Genomic DNA, 25,892 nt, shown 5'->3' with positions numbered 1-25,892 from the left:
AGTCTTCATGACCTGTTTCAGGTTATTTTATAGACCTCAAGGCAAGCGCAACGTGGGGAGTGCTAATCAGAAGACATGGCTCCAAGCATGTCCATGTGATGACTAGCAAGTTTATCTGTATACCACCCTATCTAACAAGGGCTTAGCCATGATGATCTCAGGACCCAAGCTGGAAAGGTCCAGTCTGTCTTCCAGGAAGCATTCCGATTTCCGCACATAATCGGAAGCCTTATTGCCTGAAGCAGGATTTATCAAGGGGGCCAAAAAGAGGATGTGATCATTCTGTCCCAGCTACACCCAAGCCTGACAGCCCCCCTACTTGCCTTCTCAGGAAGCAAATGATGGATTCCCTCGGGACCAGCTCAGGGCCTTCTTCCTCTCTTAAGCGGACTGTCTGCTGCCTAGCCCAGGCTGCAGCCCTTGGCTTCCTGGATCCACAGCTCTGCAGGTGCTCCATGCACAGACCCCAGCCCCGAACGTGCCCTGCTAGCCCTCATGACCGCTTTCTCGGCCCCCACCGCCTCTGATCAGCTTTTCGCAAACATCCCCAGATCTTTCCATGAGAGCTCCAATTAATTTAAAAGGCATGCTTTTTCTCCCAGTGGAATTTGTTAACTAAACAATTCATATTGACTGTTTCGGTTTTTTATGAAAATCATCAAAAGTTGTATACCTTGGCCCAGGAACAGGGAAGGGTTTTGTTGGACCTGATGTAAGATAATATACAAGCAGACACAGGGCCATGACCGGCGGGGGGGGAGGCAGTGCCCAGGCAAGCAAGGGGTCCTGAGGCTGAAGCTTCATTAGGTTGGTGGTGAAGCCACTTCTGCCCTTATTTGGAGAACTGAATCCCAGCGGGAGCACAGGGCTGTCTCTGCAGCAAGTTGATCCATCACCTACGATGGTCTATCACCTGCCAACAGCACGACATGAGGAAGGAAAGGGGGGCTTGAGGCGGAAAGGCCTGGCTTCCACGACCAGCTCTGTCTCTTCACCTGCTCTGTGATCTGAAGCATAAAGTGATCCCCCCTCACTGTGCTTCCGCTCCCCTCTGATACAAACCCGGCGGCAATGGTCATCTTTTCTGCGTGTGCTGTGAGGATTCCAAGGATGGCTTTAGGTTTTACGTAACACACGTAAAAGCGCATCATACGTTTTGCTCAGCAAATGACTGATTCCAACTCCCATCCAACAGTTTTCATTAGAATTTGTGTACGGGATTGGAATTTACCTTATACAAGACAAGTTAGGGTTTTTTTAAATTTTTATTTTATTTTTTGAGAGAGAGAAAGAGCGCACAAGCAACCAGGGCAGGGGTCAGAGGGAGACGGAGAGTGAGAATCTTGACCAGGATCCATACTGAGTGCAGAGCCCTATGAGGGGCTCGGTTTCACAACCCATGAGATCAGAACCTGAGCTGTAAACAATTGTCCTGACACTTAACCAAGTAAGCCACCCAGGCGTGCCCCCAAGGCAAGTTAGTTATTAACTTGACAAGCAACAGACACAGGACAGGCAAGCATATATTAAAAGGTAGTATAAATGTGTAAGAACAAGACACAAGGGGCGCCTGGGTGGCACAGCGGTTAAGCGTCTGCCTTCGGCTCAGGGTGTGATCCTGGCGTTATGGGATCGAGCCCCACATCAGGCTCCTCCGCTATGAGCCTGCTTCTTCCTCTCCCGCTCCCCCTGCTTGTGTTCCCTCTCTCGCTGGCTGTCTCCCTCTCTGTCGAATAAATAAACAAAATCTTTAAAAAAAAAAAAAAAAAGAACAAGATACAAAATCGAACCACTCTTAGCTTAAACCAGTGGCTGACAATTCTCTTCCTGCCCCAATGCTCTGAAGGGACACGGCATAATCCAGTTGACAACAATGGCTTAATGCTGCAGCACGAGAAGAGAAGCGGATCAACAATTTGCAAACCTCTGAGGTGTTTTTTGCTTCCTCATGATACACGTTCACCTCCAACCTATACCCCAACCCCCATAACCCACCCCCAGTCCCAGTTGAGAATCACACTCTTTCCAAGCATTAAGGCAAAATACTGAGTTTATTCAGTTGATCTGACCACGTATGCTGGATAAAAGTGTTGGTTTCATTTGCATGATGTAAAAACATACTTTAAGTAGGAATACTCACATATTCACAACGTTAAAAATATATGTCTAGGTAAGAAAGATTCACGGAGGCATTTGATATAAACATACACAGTATGCTATTTTAATACACAAATGCTTAGAAGAAAGTGGAGTCGGAAGAGTTACAAAAGTAGCATCATCAAGAATTTAGAAACGTTTCCATTCTTCTTAAAGGTCACATTCTCATCCTTTGGGATGTACAGAAATTATGTGGTTGACACAGTTTTATCCACATTCAAAACATCATGTTTTAAATGTTTTAAGCATAGCATATACAGTACAAAATGTTTCCATAGGAACATAACAGAACCTGTCACTAGTGGCCTGCTGTCAGATGGCTCCAAAATGAACAGCCATTTTTAAGTCACTAGTTTAGCTAAGTGCTAGAATATTCAAGTCGGTCTATTCACCCGAAATATAATGACTTTAATTTTACTAGAACCTACCTACAAAGGCTCAAGGAGTTATCCTATAATATACACCAATATATACAAAACACCTATGCTGAGTTAAATCAAGTTCCCATACTTAAATCAGAACCAAGAATAATAATTTCAGGCTAAGACATTATCCTCATGATCGGTATTTTTAACATTTTGAGCAAAGTGCACAGTGAATGGAATCAGTCACCAGAAATGATCCTTCTACGAACTCTTAACTTCCTTTGAGTCACACCACCTGAGACATGAGAACCTTTAGACCTGGGGGCTACCAGGCAGCTTCACGAATCAAACCCATGGGAGCCATGAGGAGTCATATTCGTGAGTCGCGGGAGCCCATGTCGCCAGCTAACGGATGATGGCACCGTCCGCTATACAGAGCCCCGGTGTTGAGTCAGCAGAACCAGCTTCCAGGAGCCCAACGCTGAGTCTTAACTATTTAGAGCAAATGATGCCATCGATCAGCCATATTCGAGCGTTGGCGGACCCCGTACAAGGTTGAAATAGCCAGCCAGGGCCCCGAGGTCTATGTAGAGAGAACGTTGCCTCTTTAGCATTTCAGATTCCTCAGTGCTTCCTGTGCATGATGAATCTGGAAAGGGAAACATTAAAAAAAATAAGACAAAATTAATGACCAGGTGACATGCTCAGTAATAAACACCTGTTTGTTTCTTCTGGGAAAAACAACAACAACAACAACAAAACCCCTTGGCCTTAATCAAACAGCATTCAAGCTACGGTTTTATTAAAGAGCTACAGACTTGGGGTTATAGACCGGGGGCTAGTTTATGTAATATGACATAGACGAAAGGGTTCGAAAAAGAGTCAATGAGAACATGAAATTCGCTACAAATTCTGGCATATTTTCCAACACCCCAGATGGTTCTCTTTAAATACAGAAAAGTCAGACAAGAAGAGGATGAAATGCAAATAAACATTCCAGGCTTGACATCTGGGTTTGGACCTAAATGGATTAAGAATGCCACAGATTTTAGTAATAAAAATAGAAACCCTCTCTGTGCATATTCAATGTTCCTGGAATGTGTACTGACTTTCCTAAGTGGGAAAGATTCATAGCTGGCAAAGAGATTTTAAGCAGAGGAAGACAAAAATGCAAGTAGACTTCAAACTCAATATTTTATCTGCGCGGAGCCGTGCCCTGATGTCTCCAACCAAGGACTGGCGTGGCTTACCATAACCGAATGAAATAGAACCCTGCTCAGAACCAACAAGCAGGACTGCCAGGCTTGATTTGTTTTTAAAGGCAAAAGATACTCCCAGTTGCAAAAAAGCAAGTCAGAGGCAATTCTCCAGGACTGTTGTTACCTACATTTGCGCTGAAGCATGTTATGACGTGCTGGTCATTTAGCCCATTTTTTTTTTAAATGCTTTTGCTAACATTCTTGTTGAGATTTCTCAGGCAACTTATGGCACTCAAGAAGTCACTGCATCTTCTCTCCAGTGCTTTCATGAATGACGTCAGAAGTTTGAGGTAGACAGAGAAATAAGGGAGGCAAGGGGCACTGCACACAGCAGGGGTCCATACCCGCAATGTTCTCAGGAAGCTCCAACTCCTTCCGGCTCAGCAGCCTCTTCCGCTCAAAGAGGGCGGAGTCCAGACTCTGACAGCGTGGTTGATCTTCTCTGGGGGGGTTCAGGGCGTCGTGTTTGAGTAGGTCTGCTGCCCTCGGGCGGTGATTGGGGTTCCTCTCCAGGGCGGCCTCCATCAGCAGTCTCATGCCGGGACTGCAGTCGTCTGCGATATCTTCCAACGGAGGCGCCTGCTTGTGGATCTAGCAACAGACCAGCTCTTAGCACCGACCGTATGAAAACACACCCTCAGCAGTTCAAGTGTTCTAGCGAACAAGACCGGGAAAGTCATTGTCTCCCACTACACGCCCTGCAGCGACTAAAGTGGTACCCTGACCCAAGTTCGCCTTTAATTTCCCAAGCACCCCGAGTTAAACCCATCCTTTGGGTTAAGGAAGTTCAAGGGTCACTGTGTTGTAAGGAGAAGCACTCGCTCTTTGATCTCGCAACGGTAAAATGGAAGTTGCACGTTTCACTACAGCCCAGCCGGCTTGGGGATCTAGAATCTCATATCTCTTCTCCGAAAGTGTTCAAAGAACACGCACGGCTTCTTCGGCTCAGGGATTTAGGGAACTCAGATTCTACTAAGTGGCATTTTATGAGTCAGGAATAACAGAATGGCATATAATGTATGCCCAATGCACAGTTTAGCAAATTCCCACTGCAACAGCAATGCCTTCTTTGCAGGAATGGGACTTTCCTCCACGTGGGAAGAACTTTCAGCTTCGCCTCATGAGTCACTCGTTCACATCATCCCACTCGGGTGTGTTACGGGAGGGACAGCAGCTCTCCTGAGCAGGTGGACCTCCCCTGCACCCTCAGGCCTGGCTGAGCCCCACTTACTATGTACAGGTAGGAGGGATAGGCCGAGCGCGGGTAGCGCTTCACCCAAGGCGGGGTGCCCGTCTGCATATGGATGAGTGTGGCTCCCAGGCTGTAAATGTCTGCTTTGGTTGAATGACCTCTGCACAGGATCACCTCTGGGCTCATATAAATCTAAAAAAGAAGCAGAAAACATCAGTCGGACTCTCTCCATGGTTCTGGGTGTCCATTTCCCTCATCCGGTTCTAGAAGCGGGCTCACCCGCCTCTACCATATTTATTGCACGTTTCAGCCCCTCAGAAGAGCATGTCCTGGCTGTGCTCCCTGAAGCTAGGGAGAGGGACACAGACACCCTTGGTGGGGGTGGTAGGCAGCTTTGGCCCCAGGTGTCCCTGCAGCCTGATGAAGAACACCGTTTTTCAACATACTGAACACACAGGTAGACCTGGCAGTCATGGGCCTGCAGCCAAGAACCCACCTGAGACACCCACTCATCAAGGTTCTAGAAGGCACCGACCAAGGCTTAATTTCTCTGTTAAAACACCAATTCCAGGTGCCTGGGTGGCTCAGTGGGTTAAGTGTCTGCCTTCAGCTCAGGTCATGATCCCAGGGTTCTGGGATGGAGTCCTGCACCGGGCTCCCTGTTCAGTGGGGAGCCTGCTTCTCCCTCTGTCCCTCCCTCCCACTCGTGTGCACATGCTCGCTTTCTCTCTCTCTCTCTTGCAAAAATAAATAAAATCTTTAAAAAAACCACCACCAACTCCTTTCATATTTAAATGGACGCTACAAATATGCGTCTTCACTTCATGTTTGTCATTAACTTGCCAAACCTCTAATTATCTGCAGTGAGAAAAGGTGGCAGAGATCCATTGGGTATTAATACCAATCACATGGGAGAGAAGCCCACTTGGAGCGTAATGTCGTAAAAGTGGTCCTAATTGGTCATTTATACAAACTACTTCTTATTTCTACCTACCACGTAGCCCAGTGACTAAATATTAAACGCATGCCATTTTAACATCGTGTAAGTTCTATTTGGTTTCATGCTGGAAAAGCAGGGCTAGTTTCAGAAATAGTTTCTCTAGGAAGTCTTTGCTTGTAAACTCAAACAAGAAAGAAAAAGTGAGCAACTGCTGACCAATAATCTGTATTTATGGCTGGTACAGACATAAAGTAGTTAAAATCCTAATTACCAATATTTAACATTAAGAAATATTTATGCCATCATTTGAATATGGAGAAAGGGGTAAGTGTTCCTGGAATATACTTCAGAGTCAATAAGTAAAAAAAAAAAAAAAACTGGCTTACAAAAACTGGGAAAATTTCCCAGTTTCCCCATCCTAACCAGATTCAACACCATCCTACAACACACTTCCTGGCTGGCATGCTTTTGTTCCCTCGCTCATTCTGTCTGTCTGTCTCCCCAAACAGGCAAAACTGAGCTCCTTGCTCTCAAACATTTCCTGAAGTGAAGGCAGAGCACTGGGGTCCCCGACAGACCTTCTTACAGAATAATCACAAAGTTAAACAACAAAGGCAACGGGAAGGATTAGTTGTCAATAGAGGTTGTTTATCTCCTCCCCCCGGGCTTGCCCTCCGCAGCAAAGATCAGGCCAAGTAGTTACTGTTGGTGTAACCCCCAGCGGCTCTGCACACTGGCTCTGCAAGGGCTCGCGCAACAGGGCAGGTGTTCAAGAACTCTTCAGGCTGGCCGACTGCAAGCATGAAGCAGGTCCGGGGGGAACCACGCAAGGCTCCCTGAGACCTGCACAGCCTCAGGCATGCGCACTGGAGCAAGGGACCCTATCTGTCCGCGGGTCAAGGCCTTCACCTCTCAACACACTTATTAGAAATGTGTTGTGTGTGTGGGCGAGGGCGCGTGCATGTGATGATGGCATGTTCACTTATATCAAGTAAGCCCAAACATAGATAGACTCAGAATAAGAACTTTTAAAAAAAAAATCACGCTATAAAAGTAATTCTAGGGGCGCGTGGGTGGGTGAGTGGGTTAAGCGTCAGACTCTTGATTTCAGCTCAGGTCACGACCTCAGGATCATGAGATCGAGCCCCATGTCAGGCTCCTGCTGGGAGTGGAGCCTACATAAGATTCTCCCTCTCCCTCTGCCCCTCCGCCCCCACTCCCTCTTTCTCTTAAAAAAAAAAGTTAATTCTAATTAGCTATTTACATTCATTATTTATTCTTTCTCTGTACGATGTAATTAAAAAACAACAGATTAAATATATACCAGATTAACCCTGTGCTTATATTTTATGGTTACGATACAATGTTCTGAATATGAACGCTGGGAGAGATCAAACACAGGGGACCAGTGTTTGCACTTGGGGGCTACATTGCAAGGATCAGAAATTATCTACAGGTATAGGCAGCAGCCAGGGGATCAAGTTCTAAAGGAAAGTAAATCTACAAGGTTGACTTTGACTAACAACATCTTACTGGCTCTTTTGTTTTGTTTTGTTTTAAAGATTTTATTTATTTATTTGACAGAGATAGAGACAGCCAGCGAGAGAGGGAACACAGGCAGGGGGAGTGGGAGAGGAAGAAGCAGGCTCATAGCGGAGGAGCCTGATGTGGGGCTCGATCCCATAACACCAGGATCACACCCTGAGCCGAAGGCAGACGCTTAACCGCTGTGCCACCCAGGCGCCCGTATTGGCTCTTTAAATAAGAAGAGTTAAAACAAGCTCGCTGAAAGCTTTCAATGATTTCACAACCTTGCTCATTATCAAACTTTTGACTTGTGGGCACCGTACAGATAATAAACACAGGCTGATTGGAAGAAAGTTTATAACTCTCAGCATCAAAGTCAGTTTAATGCTTTGTAAAAAGCAATTTACATTTGCTGAAAATAGCTCAATCCAAATACTATTTAGGAGTAAACACTATGTTATTATCTCATGCCCAAGCACACACTCTCTTTCTGTTAGAGAATCCCCGGGAAGACATTACTCTGTCCAGCCATTGCAAAATGTTCGATTTGATCACACTGCCGGGAAGAGAAAGGTATTTTCTATCTTTAATACCATAAATAGTTTGTTTCTCAAACTGGCTCCAGGAAAAAGGGTAGAATGTCACATATCTGTACTTCTGACTAATGCCAAAATATGCTGAAACATTTTCCAAAAAAAACATGTCATGAGCATTAAGTCTTATTGGATTTTGTGCTTTGGTGAAGTATTCTTAAGATCTGGGGACTAAAACATTCTTTTAAAGAAGTCTACAGTTTTCTCTTCTAAATATCATTCTGCTCAAAGACAACTATCAAGGATCCTTCCTCAAGTCTTTTCCAGAATAACTTCAGCAATACCAGCAATTTCTTCTGCTTCCCAGGAGAGTCTTTGCTTTGAGAGAATTAAGAAAAAGCTAACACGAACGAGGTTTCAGATGATGTTTGTTTTTCCTGTTTTTGCACTGCAATTGGGTTCAGTGCAATATATCTATGAGCCAGACTAAGGGTTGTCACTCGGTTGAACACTAAGACTGACCTGGTAATTTTTTTTTTTTAAGATTTTATTTAATTGAGAGAGAACGAGAGCACAAGGAGGGGGAGGGGCAGAGGGACAAGCGGACTCCTCGCAGTGCCCAACATAGGACTCGATCCCAGGACCCTGAGATCATGACCTGAACTGAAGTCAGATGCTTAACCGACTGAGCCACCCAGGCGCCCTCTGACTTGGTAATCTTAAGGCAAAGGCGTGCCCAAGTGCCCTCTCTCCATTTGCTGGGGGCACTTGAGCAGAGAGGGGGCATGGGGCTGGGAGGCTCTGGTAGTTAAGCATGGGTCAGGGAGGCAGCTTCCACACCCATCTCCCTTCCCAGTTGCAGCTAATCCCGTGTCCATCATAACCTCCCATGAACTAAACTGTTGCTTCTTTAATAATTCAGGTAAATTTAAAATAGGTCCTCTCACCAAAGAGTGGGGGTTGCTGGAGTACCGCCAAGGGCATAGTCCTTCTTGGCCCCGGGCCAGCTCCATCCTGACACATAGACCTCAATAGATGCTTCTACATGAATCCACTGTTCAGCCCAATCGTGTGTATGTTAAATTAAATATATGATTTGAAAGCCCATGAATGGATTCCTCTCAATCTCATTTACATTCAGAAAAGTTTTTGGTTTGGTTTGGTTTTTAGTACACAAACGAATTAAATATTAGAGCTAATTTATATCTTTAAATACAATTTATTTGTGCTATTAATAAATTTGAGGTTTATTATAGGCTCTCTAGAATTAAAGATAAGCTTAAAATGTTGTTGGTCCTCAATATATATTTTTAACGACTATGACAATTATGGCTATAATTGAACCAGGACAGTAATACCTAGTTATACTAAGAATATATATCTATGTGTTATACTAAGAATATATACATCCGTTATATTAAAAAAGTTACATAGTAGTTAGAACTTAGACTCCGAAAAAAATTGGTGTAAGTCCCAGATCTGTTACGAGCTGAGTAACTTTGGGCACTTTAACTTCTTCAAGCTTATTCCCTTACTGTAAATAATAGTATTTGCCTATGATAACAGTATTTACCAATCATAAGGTTGTAACAAGGATTAAATAATATAATTAATTTAAAATGCTAAAAGTAGTACTTGGCATAGAGCAAGTGCTCATTAAATATGTTCCAGTGATAATAACATCTGATGCAATGCTTTTCCTCCCCTTTCTCGTCCTTTCTGCAATAACACCAGAACATTTTTAAACTTCACTCTTAAAAAGATATTGACCTTTCCTGTGGGAATAGAATTACCTCTGTTCCACGGAGGTCCTTAGGAAAATAGATATCTTCAGTCATTTGAACACTTAGGCCAAAATCCACCAAAACAGCTTTTGTAGACATGAAGACAATGTTGCTAGCTATAAAAAGAGGACATTTTTTTAGTATAAAATTGCCTGTATACCCATAAATAAAATAAAATAAAAACATCATGAGTCCCAAATCAGAATAGACTGAAACGTGCTCCCTACCGAGATGACTATATTATATTCAAAAGAGGAGGATAAATCTGGGTGGAAATTCGAGTGAAAATCGCTTCAGAGCTGCGAAGAACGCAGCCAATGCGGCCGTAAATCGTTGCGCGCAATAATAACGCTCGCGGTGCAGTGGCCAAGTCATGGAAGCAACCTAAGGGTCCATCTGACGTATGCGTATACGCGTATACGATAGAACATTATTCCGCCACAAAAAAGGATGGAATTCTGACTTTAGCAGCAGCACGGATGAAACCTCGAAGATCTAAGTGAAATCCCCGAGATAAGACAGACAAAGATGAAGACTGTACGAATCTCACTAGTCTGTGCAGTCTAAAACAATTAAACTCCTAGAAATAGAGAACAGATCGTGGTTGCCAGGGGCTGGGGGGTGAAGGAGGTTAAAGCATACAAACTGCCAGGGATAAGATGAACAACTTTGGGGGGATGTAATACAGAGCATGATGACTATACTTAATAATGCTCTGTTACGGGGCGCCTGGGTGGCACAGCGGTTAAGCGTCTGCCTTCAGCTCAGGGCGTGATCCTGGCGTTATGGGATCGAGCCCCACATCAGGCTCCTCTGCTGGGAGCCTGCTTCTTCCTCTCCCACTCCCCCTGCTTGTGTTCCCTCTCTCGCTGGCTGTCTCTATCTCTGTCAAATAAATAAATAAAATCTTAAAAAAAAAAAAAAGCTACTTGTTTCTCAAAAACTACGTAACGCTGGTGTGTGTTTTAAAGTAAATTACTATTTTTTAAAGCCTTATGGACAAGGGCATAGCCAGTATTTAATAGCTGTGCAGCCATAACCTTCCCCAAGTGGATAATCTTCCTTCCTCATGACTTCAAAAGCTTTCCTGATCCCATTTGGTGCCAAAACAAGTTTCAGGAGCACCAGGGAGGAAGGTGAAAAGCGCTCGAGGGCAGCTTTCCTCCCCGCCACCGAGGATCCTTAGACTGAAGAGAGGAGTCCATCTGCCTCCGAAGTCATCTCTGAGCCAAAAAAGTTACACAGCCAAACGTAACTCACGTTTAATATCATGATGAATCACTTTCTTTGAGTGTAGAAAATCGAGTCCCTTGAGAACATGCTTCGTCACCCAAATAATTTCAAATTCTCTCATTGGTCCACAGCTCTCCAGTTTCTCTAGAACAGACCCTCCCTCGCCTGCTTCCATAAAGAGGTGCACAGTTTCACCCCAGAGCACTGCGCCATATAACTCAGCGATGTTCTCATGCCGGAAGCAGGCCTGGATTTCCACATCAGATGGCTTAAATTGATCTACTGGGATCTGGAACACAAAAACACCAGTAGTAAGATTGTAGACAAAAATATATATGAGATAGGTCAACCCACAAACCAGAGGGCAAATAAATGCCTTCAAGGATAATTTGATCGACATGAAATTATACTGCCAAGTTAAAATAATGTTCAAACCTGCTTTTACATTATGTCAGCGCTAGGTAAACAGTTCAAAATAAAAGAATAGGAACAAAATATAAAATATTATTTTTATCTAGAATGTAGCAATCCAACCAAAGAATTATTCACGATTGACTCAAAAGAGAGATAACTTCCTAACTATTTCGCATGTATGTTCTGTGGCACCTAGATTTTAGGTTGTCTTTTCACTATTTCCACTTGTTGTGAAATAATATGTCTTTGGACCCACAGCTCATGCTCTGGCAATGCATTTAAAATCAAAAGTCATTAATAAAGAAAAAGGGAGATCTTTCAGTGCAGAGGGATATGGAATGTCTCCAAAATACAGTGTCAGAGGAAGAAAGCAAGGTGTGGAAGTACATGTATTATGCTCCCATTTGCAAAAATCTCTTAAGCTATACATAACACATGTGCATAGAAATTTTCTGGGGGCGCCTGGGTGGCACAGCGGTTAAGCGTCTGCCTTTGGCTCAGGGCGTGATCCCGGCGTTCTGGGATCGAGCCCCACATCAGGCTCCTCTGCTGGGAGCCTGCTTCTTCCTCTCCCACTCCCCCTGCTTGTGTTCCCTCTCTCGCTGGCTGTCTCTGTCGAATAAATAAATAAAATCTCAAAAAAAAAAAAAAGAAATTTTCTGGAATGATGCAGAAGAACTCATTCACAGTAGTTGCCTCAAGGAAAGGGATCTCATTCTTCAATCTACATTCTTTTGAATCTGCTGGGGTTGTGAAACATCTTTCATGGTTTTCTTTAGAAGAAAAAAATACAGCTCAAAAATTAAATGTAAGTACTGTAAGGAAAACAAACCTGCAAAGCTATTTTTTCATGCCTTTTGTGATGAAACTGTAAAATAGGACATTTTGGTTCTAAGATCTTCCTAAAACGTCACTAGATTCTTTTACGAGAACTAGAACGAGTCTCTTCTAAATGCAAGCTCCAAATGGCTTATTATAATATCTCCTTGTTTTCTTTCGATAACAGATACTCTAGCAAATCTTTATGAAGGAACAAATGAGGCCGATATATTGTTGATCTTTTAATTACAATAAGATAGACTAAGGCCACATTCAGCAAATCAAAAGGGGGTTTCTTTTATTGCATTTTTAAAAACTTTTAAAGTAAAACAGACATACCAAAAAGCGTAAAACTGGTTACGTATCAAACTCAGTGTATTTTCAACCAAACACATCCATGTCACCACCATTTAGATCAAGAAACAGAACTCTACCGGCCCTCCAGAAACCCCTTCCTGACCTCTGCCAGCCACGGCCCCTCAAGGGCACCCACTGTCCTGACTTCCAACAGCATGGATTTGTTTAACCTATTTTTGGCCTGTATATAAGTGGAATCTCATAGCGCGGATCTTACTTGGTATCTGGCTGTTTTGGCTTAACATAGGGTGATGAGATTAACCCACATTATTACAGCTGTAAACCATTTGTTCTCGTCACTGTACGGTATCCCACTATATAAATATACTACACTGTAACATCTGGAGAATTTCCAGTTTGGGACTATTACAAATAGTGCTATGATGAACAGTCTAGTACATAGCTTTTGGTGAGCACGTGTACATGCCTCTTGGGTGTGTGCCTATAGGAGTGGAATCGCTGGGTCATAGGGTGTGTTCGTGTCCGGCTTGGGAAGATACTGTCAGACAGTCTTCCAAAGCAGGGGCACCTCAGCAATGGCTACTTAATAAGAAGAGATGGGGTCTTTGCAATAATTGGTTTATTTACATTCAATCCTTTAATCTACAGTCTGGCGAAGCCTTGCAGCTCTCCCAGCTTCGGCTTTCCTGCCTGGCTCCCTTCCCAGTGGGTGGGGTTAGCTTTATTTATTTATTTTTTTAAAGATTTTATTTATTTATTTGAGAGAGAGAGAGCGAGCGAGAGAGAGCACAAGCAGGGTAAAGGGCAGAGGGAGAAGCAGACTCCCCACTGAGCAGGGAGCTCAATGCGAACTTGAGACTCGATCCCGGGACCCTGGGATCATGACCTGAGAACTGCCTGAGCCACCCAGGAGCCCTCCAGTGGGTGGGATTAAAGGAGCAGCACACAGAGTTGCTCCTGCAGGAGCGCTCCCCTCCACTCCCCCCTACTACGGGAGGGATGATGTTATCCAAGCTCCTGCTACAGGGGCCAGCAGCATTTTCTTGTTTATCAAGGCAAACTAGATTAAAACCAACTATGCACTTAAACAGACTCAGGGGCTGAGCAGCCCCAGGGAGCAAGCAAATCAAAAAAAAAAAAAAAAAAAAAAAAGGATGTTTTTGGGCAGGCGCCCTTCCCTAAGATCCAGGCAAATGGTAACAATCTTTGAGTCAAGCAAGCAAACAAGAGCCACAATGCCAAACATACATATGGTGTGGGATGCCTGGTTATGAAGTACATACCAATTTACACGCCATTCTTTTCTTAGTCTTTATATCTTGTGCTAAGTACACTTTTCCAAAGGCCCCCCGAGGTATGAAATCAGAGCCGATATTCCTATAAGTCAGCTTCCAAGGGATGAGGAGAACATCAGAGTCAATTTGATAGCGCCCATTCTGGGGAGTGATTACCTACAATGAAACAAACAGGCAGGAGGGTGAGAATTTCAGCAAACTCCTTTTCTGAGACACACCTTTAGAAACTGGTTACTTCAGACTGCATTCCTACACGCAGTGTTTGAATTGAACGTCTCTGTTGTGTAATCCTAACAGTGTAGGGAGCCTATATTTAGAGCTTCAGCAAGCCAGAGAAAGCATGTAACAGAGACACGTCCCTGGTCAGACCTGATCGTATTTCCACCTCCTGGTGAGTAATTAATTGTCAAAATTTTAAAAATTATTTATCTAAGGGAGCATGACTACTGTGACCGAAAGGCTGAAAATAAAGATTGCACAAATATAAACCGTGCCTGCAAGTTGACTTGTTTCCAATTAAAATGTGCTAACCTGTTAGTCCGCATAGCTATTACTCACACATGACGCATACAGAGAGAGAGCGTGGAAATAGACTGATTATCATAGAGGATTCTGGAAAACAATGTGTTATGCCAGAGCTATGAGTTGACAGTCCTGCATAAATAAAGGAAGGGGCAGAATTATTTCTCATCTGCCTGCTCACTTAATATTTACTGAGTGCATAAAAAGCACCAGGCACTGTGTTTGGTGCCGAGGAGGGCAGCTATGAACAAGAGACAGATGACCCTTAACCTCCGAGAGCTCCCGAACAGGCCAATACTTGGCACAATAGGCTTCAAAACCAGTAGACTCAAAGATGAAAAGAGATATATCCTGGTAGCAGTGTGGGGGCTTTTGTCAAAACTCAACAAACCGGACATGTAAGGTCTGTGTATTTTACTGCATATAAAGTATATTTCAATTTTAAAAGAGTAAAAAAAAAATTAAAAGGAGGAAAAATTATAATGATAAATATGAAAACAAATTAATAAGATATGTTATTATGAGTTACGACCTGGAGCACATGCCTAAAAAACGTTTAAAATTTTTTAAAAATTTTTTTAAAATTTTAAAATTACAAGCTTTTCCTCCATGTAATTAGCAATACTACGACTTCCGATTATGAATTCGGAACCGTGAAACTATCCAAGTGACATTAAGTTATTTCAAGCGCAGGAGAGGCTGAAGGGGAATGCGGAGCACATGGGAGAAGAATGAACACCTGATTCATCGGCAGGTGTATGGGCCCCTCACCAGGCCACTGCCACGGGAATAGTTGTAATAGTCCCAGGGTTATTCACTCAGGCCCCATTACTGCTCATCTTAGCTGTACCCCACAAACAGATGCATGGGCTCTTAGTCAGGGAACGAAGAGGAGGACAACGCCAATCCTTAGAGATGTGAAGTCACTAAATTTAAAACGGAGTATTTACCGAGCGCTGCCCCGAGCCAGCTCCCGCGTGGAGCCCTAGCAGGAAAACGAGGAGGCACCACAGCCCAGGGTCTTGCCTTGTTTGAAATATGACCTCCTTTCAAGAAGTGTGTCACTGCAGGTTACTGGAGGCCTCTTTTTACAGCACGCTAAGAACGTGATAAATGTAGTCGCTTGCCACATTTAGACAGAAGCATACCCACGGCGCTCAACTGCACGTGCTCGTGGCCTCTTTCTTGTTCATAAGTATTCACGTTTCCCATCTCACCGTGGCCCCAGCTCTCCACTCAGAGTTTCATTCGTGCAAGTTTGACTTTTTCCAACTCAATCTGTGATAGCCCGATTCGATCCAAGGGATGCAGAAGCGTCATGGCAGCCGTACTTGGACTGCTAATTACAAGGCAGGCACTGTGCTCAGCTCTCATCAAGATCTCCCAGCCACCCAGGGAGGTAAGTACTATTTTTATCTCCACTCCACAGACGAGGAAACTGGTTGGAAAAGGTTAAGTAACTCACTAGGCAATGACAGAGTCAGGATTCGAACTCAGGTCTCTCTGACCCCAAAGCCATAGCTCCTGCGTGCCTTCTATCTTCCAGAAGACTGGAATTAAAGCTCAGCCAGCCTCAAAAGCCAGCTGCTAAAAGCCTACATTTACAAGTCACTGAGCACCTCAGCCTTTGCCTCTTTAGATGGCATGCCACAAGTTCCTTCATCCCTGTCTTAGACATGCCCATGTTCCAGGACCGTGCTCCGAAGGCAGGTTCTCCTTTGACGATAGGCCCGGACACACGCAGTGTGATATGTGAGCACAGACTAGTCAGCACTTCTGCAAAGTCCCCGGGTCTTCCCCTGGCCCCAGACCTTCCCTCTTTGGGTTTGCAATGGGTTTTTTTTCCCCCTTCCTCTTCTTCATTTAGGCGCCCTACCAAATAATCCTACAGAACTCTTTGCTGCCCGTGTCTGCCAAGTCTTCGGCTTAACCAAAGCCACCATCAAGTGCAGACGTTACAAACATGCTTTTGATTTCCTTCTCCAGATTAGTGACTCTAAACAATGCTGGGCCCAGCAGCAGGCCTTGAGAAAAATTCTTAGGTACTTTAATAGGAATAAATTCCATAAGGAACCTGTATGATACGGCTGCTAGGACACAAATACAACCCTGGGCTACACTAAAAGGGGCATATTATCTAGAACAAAGGCAAAAGTGGCTCTTTCCTACTCTGCTGGTCACACAGCAAATGGCTTGCCATGTTCAAGTTCAGGGCTGTAAGGCAGGCACTGACCCAGGCTTGAGTTCAGAGGGAGGCAGCCCAGACTGAGGACGAAAGTCGACCCTCCAGTAAAGTGACAAGCAGCAGACACAATGAGAAGTGTCTGCGACAGAAGTGAGAAGATGTGAGGAACATGCAAGTTTTAAAATACTGGAAAGACCATCCTAAGGAAGGAGAGTAACAATTGTTTATAAAACAACAACTACCACAACGGCTTGCGTTCTTTCAACGCTCACTCTGCGTAAACAGGTCCTGTGCATTCATTATCTGTCCCACACAACAGCCCCACAGACCAAGGGCTACGATGTGACCCATTTTACAGATGAGTAAACTGAGCCACGCAGGAGTGACTAGCCCCAAGTCACACAGCTAATCCAGCTCAGAGCTGAGGCACTGTAATTCATGGGCCTGCATCCTCACACTATCACCATTCATACCTTTTTTCATGGCCAAAAAGTAGGACTAGGGCTAAGGGGAGTCAGAGACGGATTTTCGTGCAATACAAAGGAGGACTTTCCTACGATCAGAATTGGCTAAATATGAAATTAAGTGCCCCAGTATGTGATAAACTCTTTGTCACAGGAGATTTTCAGGCACAGACCAAAATGACACAACAATTATTGGATATGATGGTCAGGGTGATGTAAGCATCAGGCAGAGGGCTTGACTCAAGTATCTTTAAGGGTTTCCCAGCCCTGAGAAGCCAGGACTCCATGACTAATCCCTGAGGAACAGCATTCCCACATCTCACACCCATGTGTATGCGCGAGCCCTTTGGGGCCCTTCGGCTTCCCATCTAATCACCAATGAGTTCGGTGTTTGCAACCCGTTTTTGGTTATTCATTCCCCACTCAGGTTATGAATTGGTCTAGAGCGCAAACAACTCACGGCACTCTCATACCAAGCAACGCCTAGGCTGGTCTCCTACAGTTTCTTCCCCAGGTCCTGCTGGATGTTGGTAGCATCTTTACCAAATACTGGTTTTCGAAAAAGAGCACACATTGGCATACCCCTGCAGACCAACATTCTACATGCCTACGCTGCGGGATAGCTTTGTAATTCCCGATCCTCCGCCCTGACTAATTAACTCCACGGGCTTTATGGTTGTTGGCTGCCAGGAACACACCACATCTCTATGCCCCAGGGCCTTTGGACATGCTATTCTCTTCATCCGGAACACTCTCCACTCCCCATCCCCTTTATCTGGCAGACTCCAACTCAAGAACTTAGGCATCAGTTCCTTTTAGAAGCCTCTCTGGCAGTCTCTCTTCCCTTGTGCCCACGTGGGGTGTCCTGTCTGAGCAGCCGCACACCAATCAGGGTGTAGTTGTATTGGTAAGTAGCACAACGCATTCTAATTGCCTGTTTACTTGCCTCGGGCCTTCACCAGGCAGGAAGCTACCAGAGAACCCAGACTCTTCCACGCTGGACCTGCAGCACCTGGAAAAGTACCTGATGCACTGTCGATATCTGACCTCTGTCTAGCAAGTGAATGGATGAATACTTGAATGAAGGCATTTGGTCCATATGCAGATGCACTTTATAGATCAATTTCCCCTTGGAACCAGTCTGTCTGTCTGTTAGATAATGAGCGATCATTTTTTTAAGGCAGAGAAACAGACAGCAGCAAATGAAGCCCAGAATGGAAAAGTTTTGATAGGGTCTTAGGGGGAGGGCCACAGGGAAGACAAAGGTCTCGAACACAGGGTGGTTCCAAGGAGAGCACTACGTGAGGATGAATGGGAGCCAAAAGCAGACCGTGCCTCCTTCATCCTCTTGTCTCGGACTGGCAAAGATCAAGCGTGGCAAGTCATGATTTCTATGCCATTATTTATAAAGCGCGGACCTGGCATAGGTTACTAGCAGTCATAGGAGGTATCCGATTCTTAAGCTTAGTGACAGAAAAGCCAACCGCAGCCTCGAGAGTCATCAACCACTGGGATGATTTGCCCGGTGAGGCATGGTCTGCATTCCTGCGGATTTTGAGGTTCTCCTGTTATTCCGCTCTGGTTTTAAACCTTCTTGCTTTATATTCTTGATCATTCTTAAATTAAAGATCTTCTTGAGTTTTAAAGATCCCCGCTTTTATGATATGTCCTATTCTTTTTTTTTTCTTAAGATTTTACTTATTTATTTGACAGAGATAGAGACAGCCAGCGAGAGAGGGAACACAAGCAGGGGGAGTGGGAGAGGAAGAAGCAGGCTCATAGCGGAGGAGCCTGACGTGGGGCTCGATCCCACAACGCCGGGATCACGCCCTGAGCCAAAGGCAGACGCTTAACCGCTGTGCCACCCAGGCGCCCCATGATATGCCCTATTCTTAAATCTTCTCCTGAACATGCATACATTCACTTATACAGCACAGACTCCGTGGCGGGGACTGACAACTTTTTACTTCCAGCCTTTGCTGATAAAATTTCCACTTCCTTGTGATGTCTTTGTTTCTCTCTTTTTCTGCATTGGCTTTTTTTTCCCTACTCCAAAACCTTTAGGAAGCTATTTCTTTGTATTCTTTATAATTTTCCTGAACTCTCTTCTGTACATTCCCAATAAAGTTCTATGGCCCATCTCTCATCAGTCTGATGGGGCAGGGGAAACGTTCATGAGTTTCTATATAGTTACAAGCAAAAATATTTTGTTTACCTGCATTGGTTCCTTTAAAATACCCATTTTAACAAATACGTATGTGAAAAAAAAAAAGAAAGAAAAATACATAAATAATTGTTTCTCGTTATAGATCATTTTTAAGCAGAGCTCTCCAGCTCTATTTTAGTTAAGTAAATCAGGTAGTGCTTTCTAGTTCAATACTACTTCCACGTATAAGAAGAAATAATATTCTCCAGGTAAAGTACTTCGTCAACTATTAAACACAGTTTGGTTTATCCAGACCAAAGCACGTCGTACAACTATGCAAAATGTAATCTTGCTCCAAACTGAGCGAGGGCTAAACACGACCGGCTTCTAACAAAACAATTTACCACATAGCTGACCTAAATTACTGTGTTGTTTTCAACTGAATGAATGTACGACGTAAAAAAAAAAAAAAAAAAAAAAATTAAGTACTTTGTCCGGACTCTAATCATTCAACACTGACCCTCCCCCTGCATTAGCCATTTGCCACACAGCTGCATCAAAGGGAAAGGGGTCACTTTCATCAATACGTACATTTTGCAAGTTACTCCCTCCTCCTTTGCAAAATGCCCTTTTTAAAAAATTAGATGATCCCTAGCCAACGCCTACATTCACCTCTAACACACTAAGACTCCCAGAATCCCAGGCACACCCAAACACATCGTCTGATCAACTATTGTGACAACGTGTTGTCACAAGATTTTGGATTATTTGCATACTTGGTACGACTAAGGCAATATCTCATTTGTCATTCATACTTTGCAATTAAAGAGAGTGAATCTGTGCATAGCTATTTATTGCCTGCAAACTACATTTCTGCAAGAACTGAAGTTCGCCAGCATTATTATTGTGACATTCCAAGACGGGACAACAGAGGAGCAAAACATCCAGCTTCCAAAAATAATGATCAAAGATACAGTATTCCCCTCTCAGACAAAGGATTCTCAGTAAGTCTTCTTCTGCCTACCTGATGAATGAATTTTGTGATGAATCATTAAGTTAAAAGACGCTCTTCTTAATTACCTATTTGTACGACTGTCACTGACAGATGGAAAAGATTCTTTAAGTGCAACTTTGAATAGGGGCGCCTGGGTGGCACAGTGGTTAAGCGTCTGCCTTCGGCTCAGGGCGTGATCCCGGCGTTACGGGATCGAGCCCCGCATCAGGCTCTTCTGCTGGGAGCCTGCTTCTTCCTCTCCCACTCCCCCTGCTTGTGTTCCCTCTCTCACTGGCTGTCTCTATCTCTGTCAAATAAATAAATAAAATCTTTAAAAAAAAAAAAAGTGGAACTTCGAATGAAGACCGTTTTGGCCCCTTTAACATGGAGGCGATTCTTACAGCTACTACATTTTTAAAAGTCGTACCCGATAGCCAGTCTAAAGCAAGTTTAACCACATTACACGAAGCCACAGGAATAAAGCTGAACACACAGCAGTCAACTGATGAGGAAAAAAACATACCATATTTAATAAAATCCCAGATTCCTGCGGTCGGTGTCCGTAAAAATGCTTGGCGGTGTTGGATATGTGGTTTGCAAAGGCGAGCAAATCGTCCACAGTTCCATATCTCACCGAGGACAACCAAGGCACCTCCTGGCCACTGAGCAGCAGAGATTCTGAGCGCTCCTCATTCTGATTACTGTCTTGACACATGGTCATTAGACTGGGTTCGTAAACCGCTGGCTCCTCGCTTGTGTAAAGATTTTCCATAATGTCTATTACATCGGACACATTCAAGTGTTTAATTAAGAAATCGATCTCTTCTTTATCGTCACTTCCAGTGCTCATGTACTCCATCACTGTTAGGCTTTCTAGAGAGTCTGCAACAGCAAAGACGGACACTTCATTACCATATTTGTACTTGCCCTTCCGATCAATGGGAAACTAACATCAAAGGATTGGGAACAGGCTTCCGTATGCCTCGGTTTATAAAATGAGGGCTCTGTGTCAATAGTGTGTGTAAATTCAAGTTGACAGATGGTGAAGAAAGTCACCTTAGATAACCTCCAGTTCGGCAGTTCACTTTGCAGAAGGGAAACTTGAGCTCCAGGGAGCTTACTCCTTACTCACTCACTGAGCTGGTGGCATCAGCTATAGCCACTGAAAACAAACTTTCACTAAACATAAACACGAATAAGACCAGCTCAGAATTCTGAGCGGCTGAGGCTCCTGGCCCTTGACAGCTTCCAACCTTCCTGCTCCCCCAAGGGGGCAACCCTCCCCACACAGACTCCTGTGGCTTCCATACCCTGGGTGACTTTAAAGAAAAAGAACTATTTTATTGGGGCGCCTGCGTGGCTCAGTCAGTTAAGCGTCTGCTTTCAGCTCAGGTCATGATCTTGGGGTCCTGGGATGGAGCCCCCCAGGTCAGGCTCCCTGCTCAGTGGGGAGTCTGCTTCTCCCTCTCCCTCTGCCCCTCCCCACTGCTCGTGCTCTCTCTCAAATAAATAAACAAAATCTTTTTAAAAAACTTTTTTTAAAAATAAAGAAAAAGAACTGTTTTATCAAATTCAAGCGCTAACTGGGCAAATAAGAATCAGGCCCTGGAGCCAAAAGCCTCTAAAATGGATTCCATTCTAAGCAAACTGATGATGACAGGTCAAGTTTCAGGAATAATTCTGATGCAAATTAAGTTAAACAGCTCCTTTGGACTGGGGACCACAAGCCTCAAATTCTCCTGCCAGTGACCTATGAGAAAGGGGAAGATTCTTTCAGCCTGTGAATCAGCTGTCTCCTCTTGAGACCAGAATTCTTTAACAGTACAAAACATGTCTCTCAGGGACCCAAGAAAGTTAATCTAGTATTTAGATCAGTCACCTCTAGAAGTTGTGGTGTCACAAAGAGGCCAAGACAGCCAAATCTATCCTAAGCAAGATATGGGTAAGGCCGGCCAAGCTAACTCTGTAAATGAGAAAAAGAAGGTAAACCCAGGGTAAAAACTGAGGCTGTTGCTCAGGATTTTAGGACAATTCCATTCCAGAGGATTAAAGATAAAAGGATTTAAGAACATCTAAGAGAATTCGGAGGCATGAACGTCTGCTTAAACTACTGTGTTCCTGAAAGCCTCTCTGAGAGGTGTTTCTGGTTCTTGAAAGCACCAACCTTCAGTACCTTCAACACTCAGGGCTAAAAGCCACGGGCCTCCATCTAACTGGAGCTCAAGTACAAAGCTCCGGGAAGTGTTCCACCTGCGGGTGGGGGAGGGGTGCCCACCTGAGGCTCCTGACGCTACCACTTCGCCTTTGGGATTTGAGCCGATTTCATCTGAGAAAAGACCAAGGCAATCTAGTGACGCTGTGAGGACCATTTTCTGATGTACGAGCTGTGTGGGCAGGAAGCACGCTATCTGGAATCCTGCAGTCTGATATTCCACCCGACTCAGGCTGCTTGGGCTAGACTTCCAGCCCCTCCTTCACTGCCTCCAGCATCCTGGGCAGGCACCTTACCCACTCTGCACCTCTACTTCCCCTCTCTGTAAAATGGAAGCATGACAGCACCTACCTCATAGGGCGGTTGTGAGGTTTAAAGTTCAGATGCGGACGTGTCTGGTGGAAAGTTGAAAAGCTCTGCCATCCGTCGTTGCTGCTATGTGCACAAAACAGAAGCCTGTCACACTCCTGGCTTTGCAGCTATGGCTCAGGCCTCCTTTCTCAGCTGCAAATGGGACATGGCTACCTGTTCCCTGGGCTTCTTCACAGTAAAGTTTTAAAGGCTGTTTCTAGAATGAGAGACAAAGACAAAAAGGCAAAAACCTCTGATAGCCTTTGATAGCTGTTAACCACAGTCACATCTTGACAGCAAAGGAAGCGCCCTTCACAGATCTCTAGTATCTTTGAGGGAGACTGATTCAGGCTCCTGGAGTGTTGAGTTAGGAAAGGAATCTCCTAGGTTCAGGGAGGAACATTCGACTCTGATTTCATTGGGCCCTTCGGTTGCAGTTTCTGCTTGTAGAATTTACTGAGAACAGGAAGTTAAAACAAAACCAGCCTGATGGAGGACCCCACTGGCTGAAAAGTTCCAAGGCTCCGGGGACTTAGCTAATGGCTGGCTGGAGAGAAAATAAAGTTCCCAGGAGTAACATGACTCAAGAAAGAAAGAAAAAAAGTCCACACAGTTTACGAGTCAGTCAGCTGATCCAGAGAGGAAAGACAGGTTTTGATTTTAAGTTCTGCAGAAAGTCTGGAACATTTATATGAGAAGCTTAAGAGGTCTGAACACACACACACACACACACACCCCACCCCAAAGTTAGGTACTAAGGAAGAGGGGGAGGGAGGGAGGAGGAGAAGGGAGAGGGAGGGAGGCAGGCAGAGGAGGTGGGGGAGTGTAGGACACTGATGCCAGGGATAATTCCTTAGCAACAGCAGGGCTCCTGTCACGCAAATCAGTACACCCCGGCAACCCTGATGACCAGTCAGCCTGCTAAACGTCCCTGCAAAAAGCCTCAGCATTTTCAGGCCTTCATTAAGCAGACAATATGCTAGTGATTTCTGAGTTATACAGCTCAGTAGCCAGCCAGAAAAACTGCGATTGTGAAGATATTCAACTTTACCAATAAAGACCCTTCCCCACTTAATTTACAATTAAAATCCTCCTAAAATCCCCACTTGTCAATGGAGTAGACAACTAGAACCATCTTAGAAATGGAGAAATGGGAAGATACTGTCAAAATGATTTGCTTCGAGTTATTTCAGAGATCAGCAGTAAAACCAAGAGGAAACCCTACTCCTGTTCATTAATGTTCACTCTTGGCTACTTCCATTTACGTAAACAAGAGTGGAGAAATTCCTAGCAAGTGTGAAGGAAAAAAGGCCAAGATTATAGAAATAAACCTCTGCCTGACAAAGGATAATTATACCTTTGGTTACTTCCCATCTCAAAGATTTTCTGCCAAAATAGTACGTTGCCCCTCGGGGCATATCTCTTATTATATTTTTTTCTCCAAAAGCCCCAGAATTACACATTCTAGCTGTACAGGAGCACGCCACTCCGCTTCAAAACCTCTAAACACCTCAACTATCCAATTTTCCTTATAAGAAAAAATCCTTAAGGGCCAGCTGCCAGACGTACTGCATGCAAACCTCAATCCATCAGAGAGTGGGGGGCGGCTGCTGGATTCAGATTGTATTCTACTTGGCAAATAGAGGAGACACAGGCCACGGATACCTAATGCAACTGTAATAGTGTTTCTTTCCCTCTTTTCCATTAGTTCTTTATTCCGTGCCAAAAATATCTTTCCAAAAGTGAAATAGCCGTCTTTCTTAAAGACAGCTCCTGGCCTTCCTTGTTAACTTCTGGGGCAATCCCTGCGCACGCCGTTCCTCTGTCTAAGCGTCGTTCTCCGCCCAGAACTAGAAGAATTTCGGAGTCCTGATATCGCATTACGACCGGGAAACATCCGTGAAATAACCCCCACCCCCCAGCCTTCTTTCTTAGACCGAAAGCCCAGCATTCACGTTCTGCTATAAGGACCCTTTAGTCACAGAATAGCGTCTGGGTTACATAAGCATGAAATTAAGTTTCAGCTATTCAAAAGGTTCTCTGCTCCGCCAACCGCCGCCCCCACTCCCCTCCTCCTATTCTTTAAAACCGGGAAAGCCTACCAGGACTAGTAAATTATAAAAGCCCCCAGGATCTGGGCGGGCAGCAGCCGGGTCCGCCGGGTCCGCCGCCTCCGAGGCGCACTCACCGGCGTCGGCGGGGACAGTGCAGCAGGCCGGGCGGTGTGTGCGGCGGGAGGCGCGGTGACAGCGGGTCTCTGTGTCCCCGCGCACTGCCCAGACCGGCACTGCTCGCGCGTTAGGGATCCGGGAAGGAGGAGGAAGGGGGAGGAGTCGGAGTCTGCACCCCGTGAGACCCTTGCGCAAGGTGCTTTCCAGCTGTGCCGGCTGCAGTGGCGAAGCGCGCGAACCACGGAAGCTCAGCCGCGCGGGCGGCGGACACGCCCCCACCTCCCAGAGCCCCGGAGTTCGCCCCTCTGCCCCGGGAGCCCGCGCTTCAGGGTGGGGACCGTCGGGGCACCCTGGAGGGCTGCGATCACAAAGACACCCAGAAGCCCGCGAACGGAGGGTTACCTGGAGGGCGGAGCGCTGCAGCCGCGGCCCCCAGACGGCTCGGTGGGCCCCTGGTGGCCCACCCCCTCCAGAGTCGAGCGCGCCGGGAGAGCGAGGTCCGGCGGCAGCGGAAGCTGGAGCCAGGGCGACCGATCCCGGGGCGCGGCGCGTCGTCCCGACCCGAGTGCACCAGTGAGCGTGGGGCCTCCAGCCCAGGCCGCCAGCCCAGGCCGCCCTCGTTGGTCCCTGACTCACGGCGTCTGAGCCGGCCGAGGGGCGGTGCAGCGGACGCCAGCCGCCGCCTCCCCGCCTTTTCCATTTCCCCTTTCACTCCGTAAACAGAAAGACACTGCCGCGTTGCGGGGAAGCCGGAGCCCCCGCTCTGGGAAATTCCGTCCTCCCGCCCCCCCCCCCAGTTTGTCCTCGGGGCGCCCGGGCGGAGCGGAAGGCGGGACTAGGGAGGAGCGGAGCGGGGCGCCGGGAGGGGCGCCCGCGGAGCGCTGGAGTTGGGACTCGCCACGCCACCTGAGGGGCCCGGGGAGAGCAGCCAGGGCTCCGGTCCAGGGCCTGGGACACCTAGGGATTTCCCTCGGACCGGGACCGACAAGCTGGTGCTGTAAGGCGCCCCGC

At 45.6% G+C, this 25,892-nt stretch overlaps 1 protein-coding gene across 5 annotated transcripts in view; it reads right to left on the bottom strand.

The window, feature by feature from the left end:
- Positions 1–2,032: 2,032 nt before the first annotated feature.
- The window catches only part of MAP3K8 (mitogen-activated protein kinase kinase kinase 8), a 25,401-nt gene continuing 1,541 nt past the window's right edge, over positions 2,033–25,892 (bottom strand). For 2 of the 5 annotated variants that reach the window (XM_040645292.1, XM_040645291.1), the window contains exons 2-9: positions 22,711–22,927; positions 20,671–21,029; positions 13,825–13,992; positions 11,018–11,279; positions 9,767–9,873; positions 5,013–5,165; positions 4,126–4,372; positions 2,033–3,171 (exon numbers count right to left, since the gene is read on the bottom strand). In XM_040645292.1, the coding sequence (XP_040501226.1) occupies positions 3,041–3,171; positions 4,126–4,372; positions 5,013–5,165; positions 9,767–9,873; positions 11,018–11,279; positions 13,825–13,992; positions 20,671–21,006 (1,404 nt within the window). In that variant the 5' untranslated portion in view covers positions 21,007–21,029; positions 22,711–22,927 and the 3' untranslated portion in view covers positions 2,033–3,040. Of the gene's footprint in view, positions 3,172–4,125; positions 4,373–5,012; positions 5,166–9,766; positions 9,874–11,017; positions 11,280–13,824; positions 13,993–20,670; positions 21,030–22,710; positions 22,928–24,812; positions 25,009–25,283; positions 25,424–25,892 lie in introns of those variants that run through there. The other 3 variants (XM_040645290.1, XM_040645289.1, XM_008683891.2) reach the window with 3 other exon arrangements.

This window comes from Ursus maritimus, unplaced genomic scaffold (assembly GCF_017311325.1).
Source record: "Ursus maritimus isolate PB19 unplaced genomic scaffold, ASM1731132v1 scaffold_31, whole genome shotgun sequence".
In the NCBI taxonomy this organism is placed as follows: Eukaryota; Metazoa; Chordata; class Mammalia; order Carnivora; family Ursidae; genus Ursus; species Ursus maritimus.
Note: the sequence above shows the minus strand (reverse complement) of the source record. Positions and strands in the feature narration are given on the sequence as shown.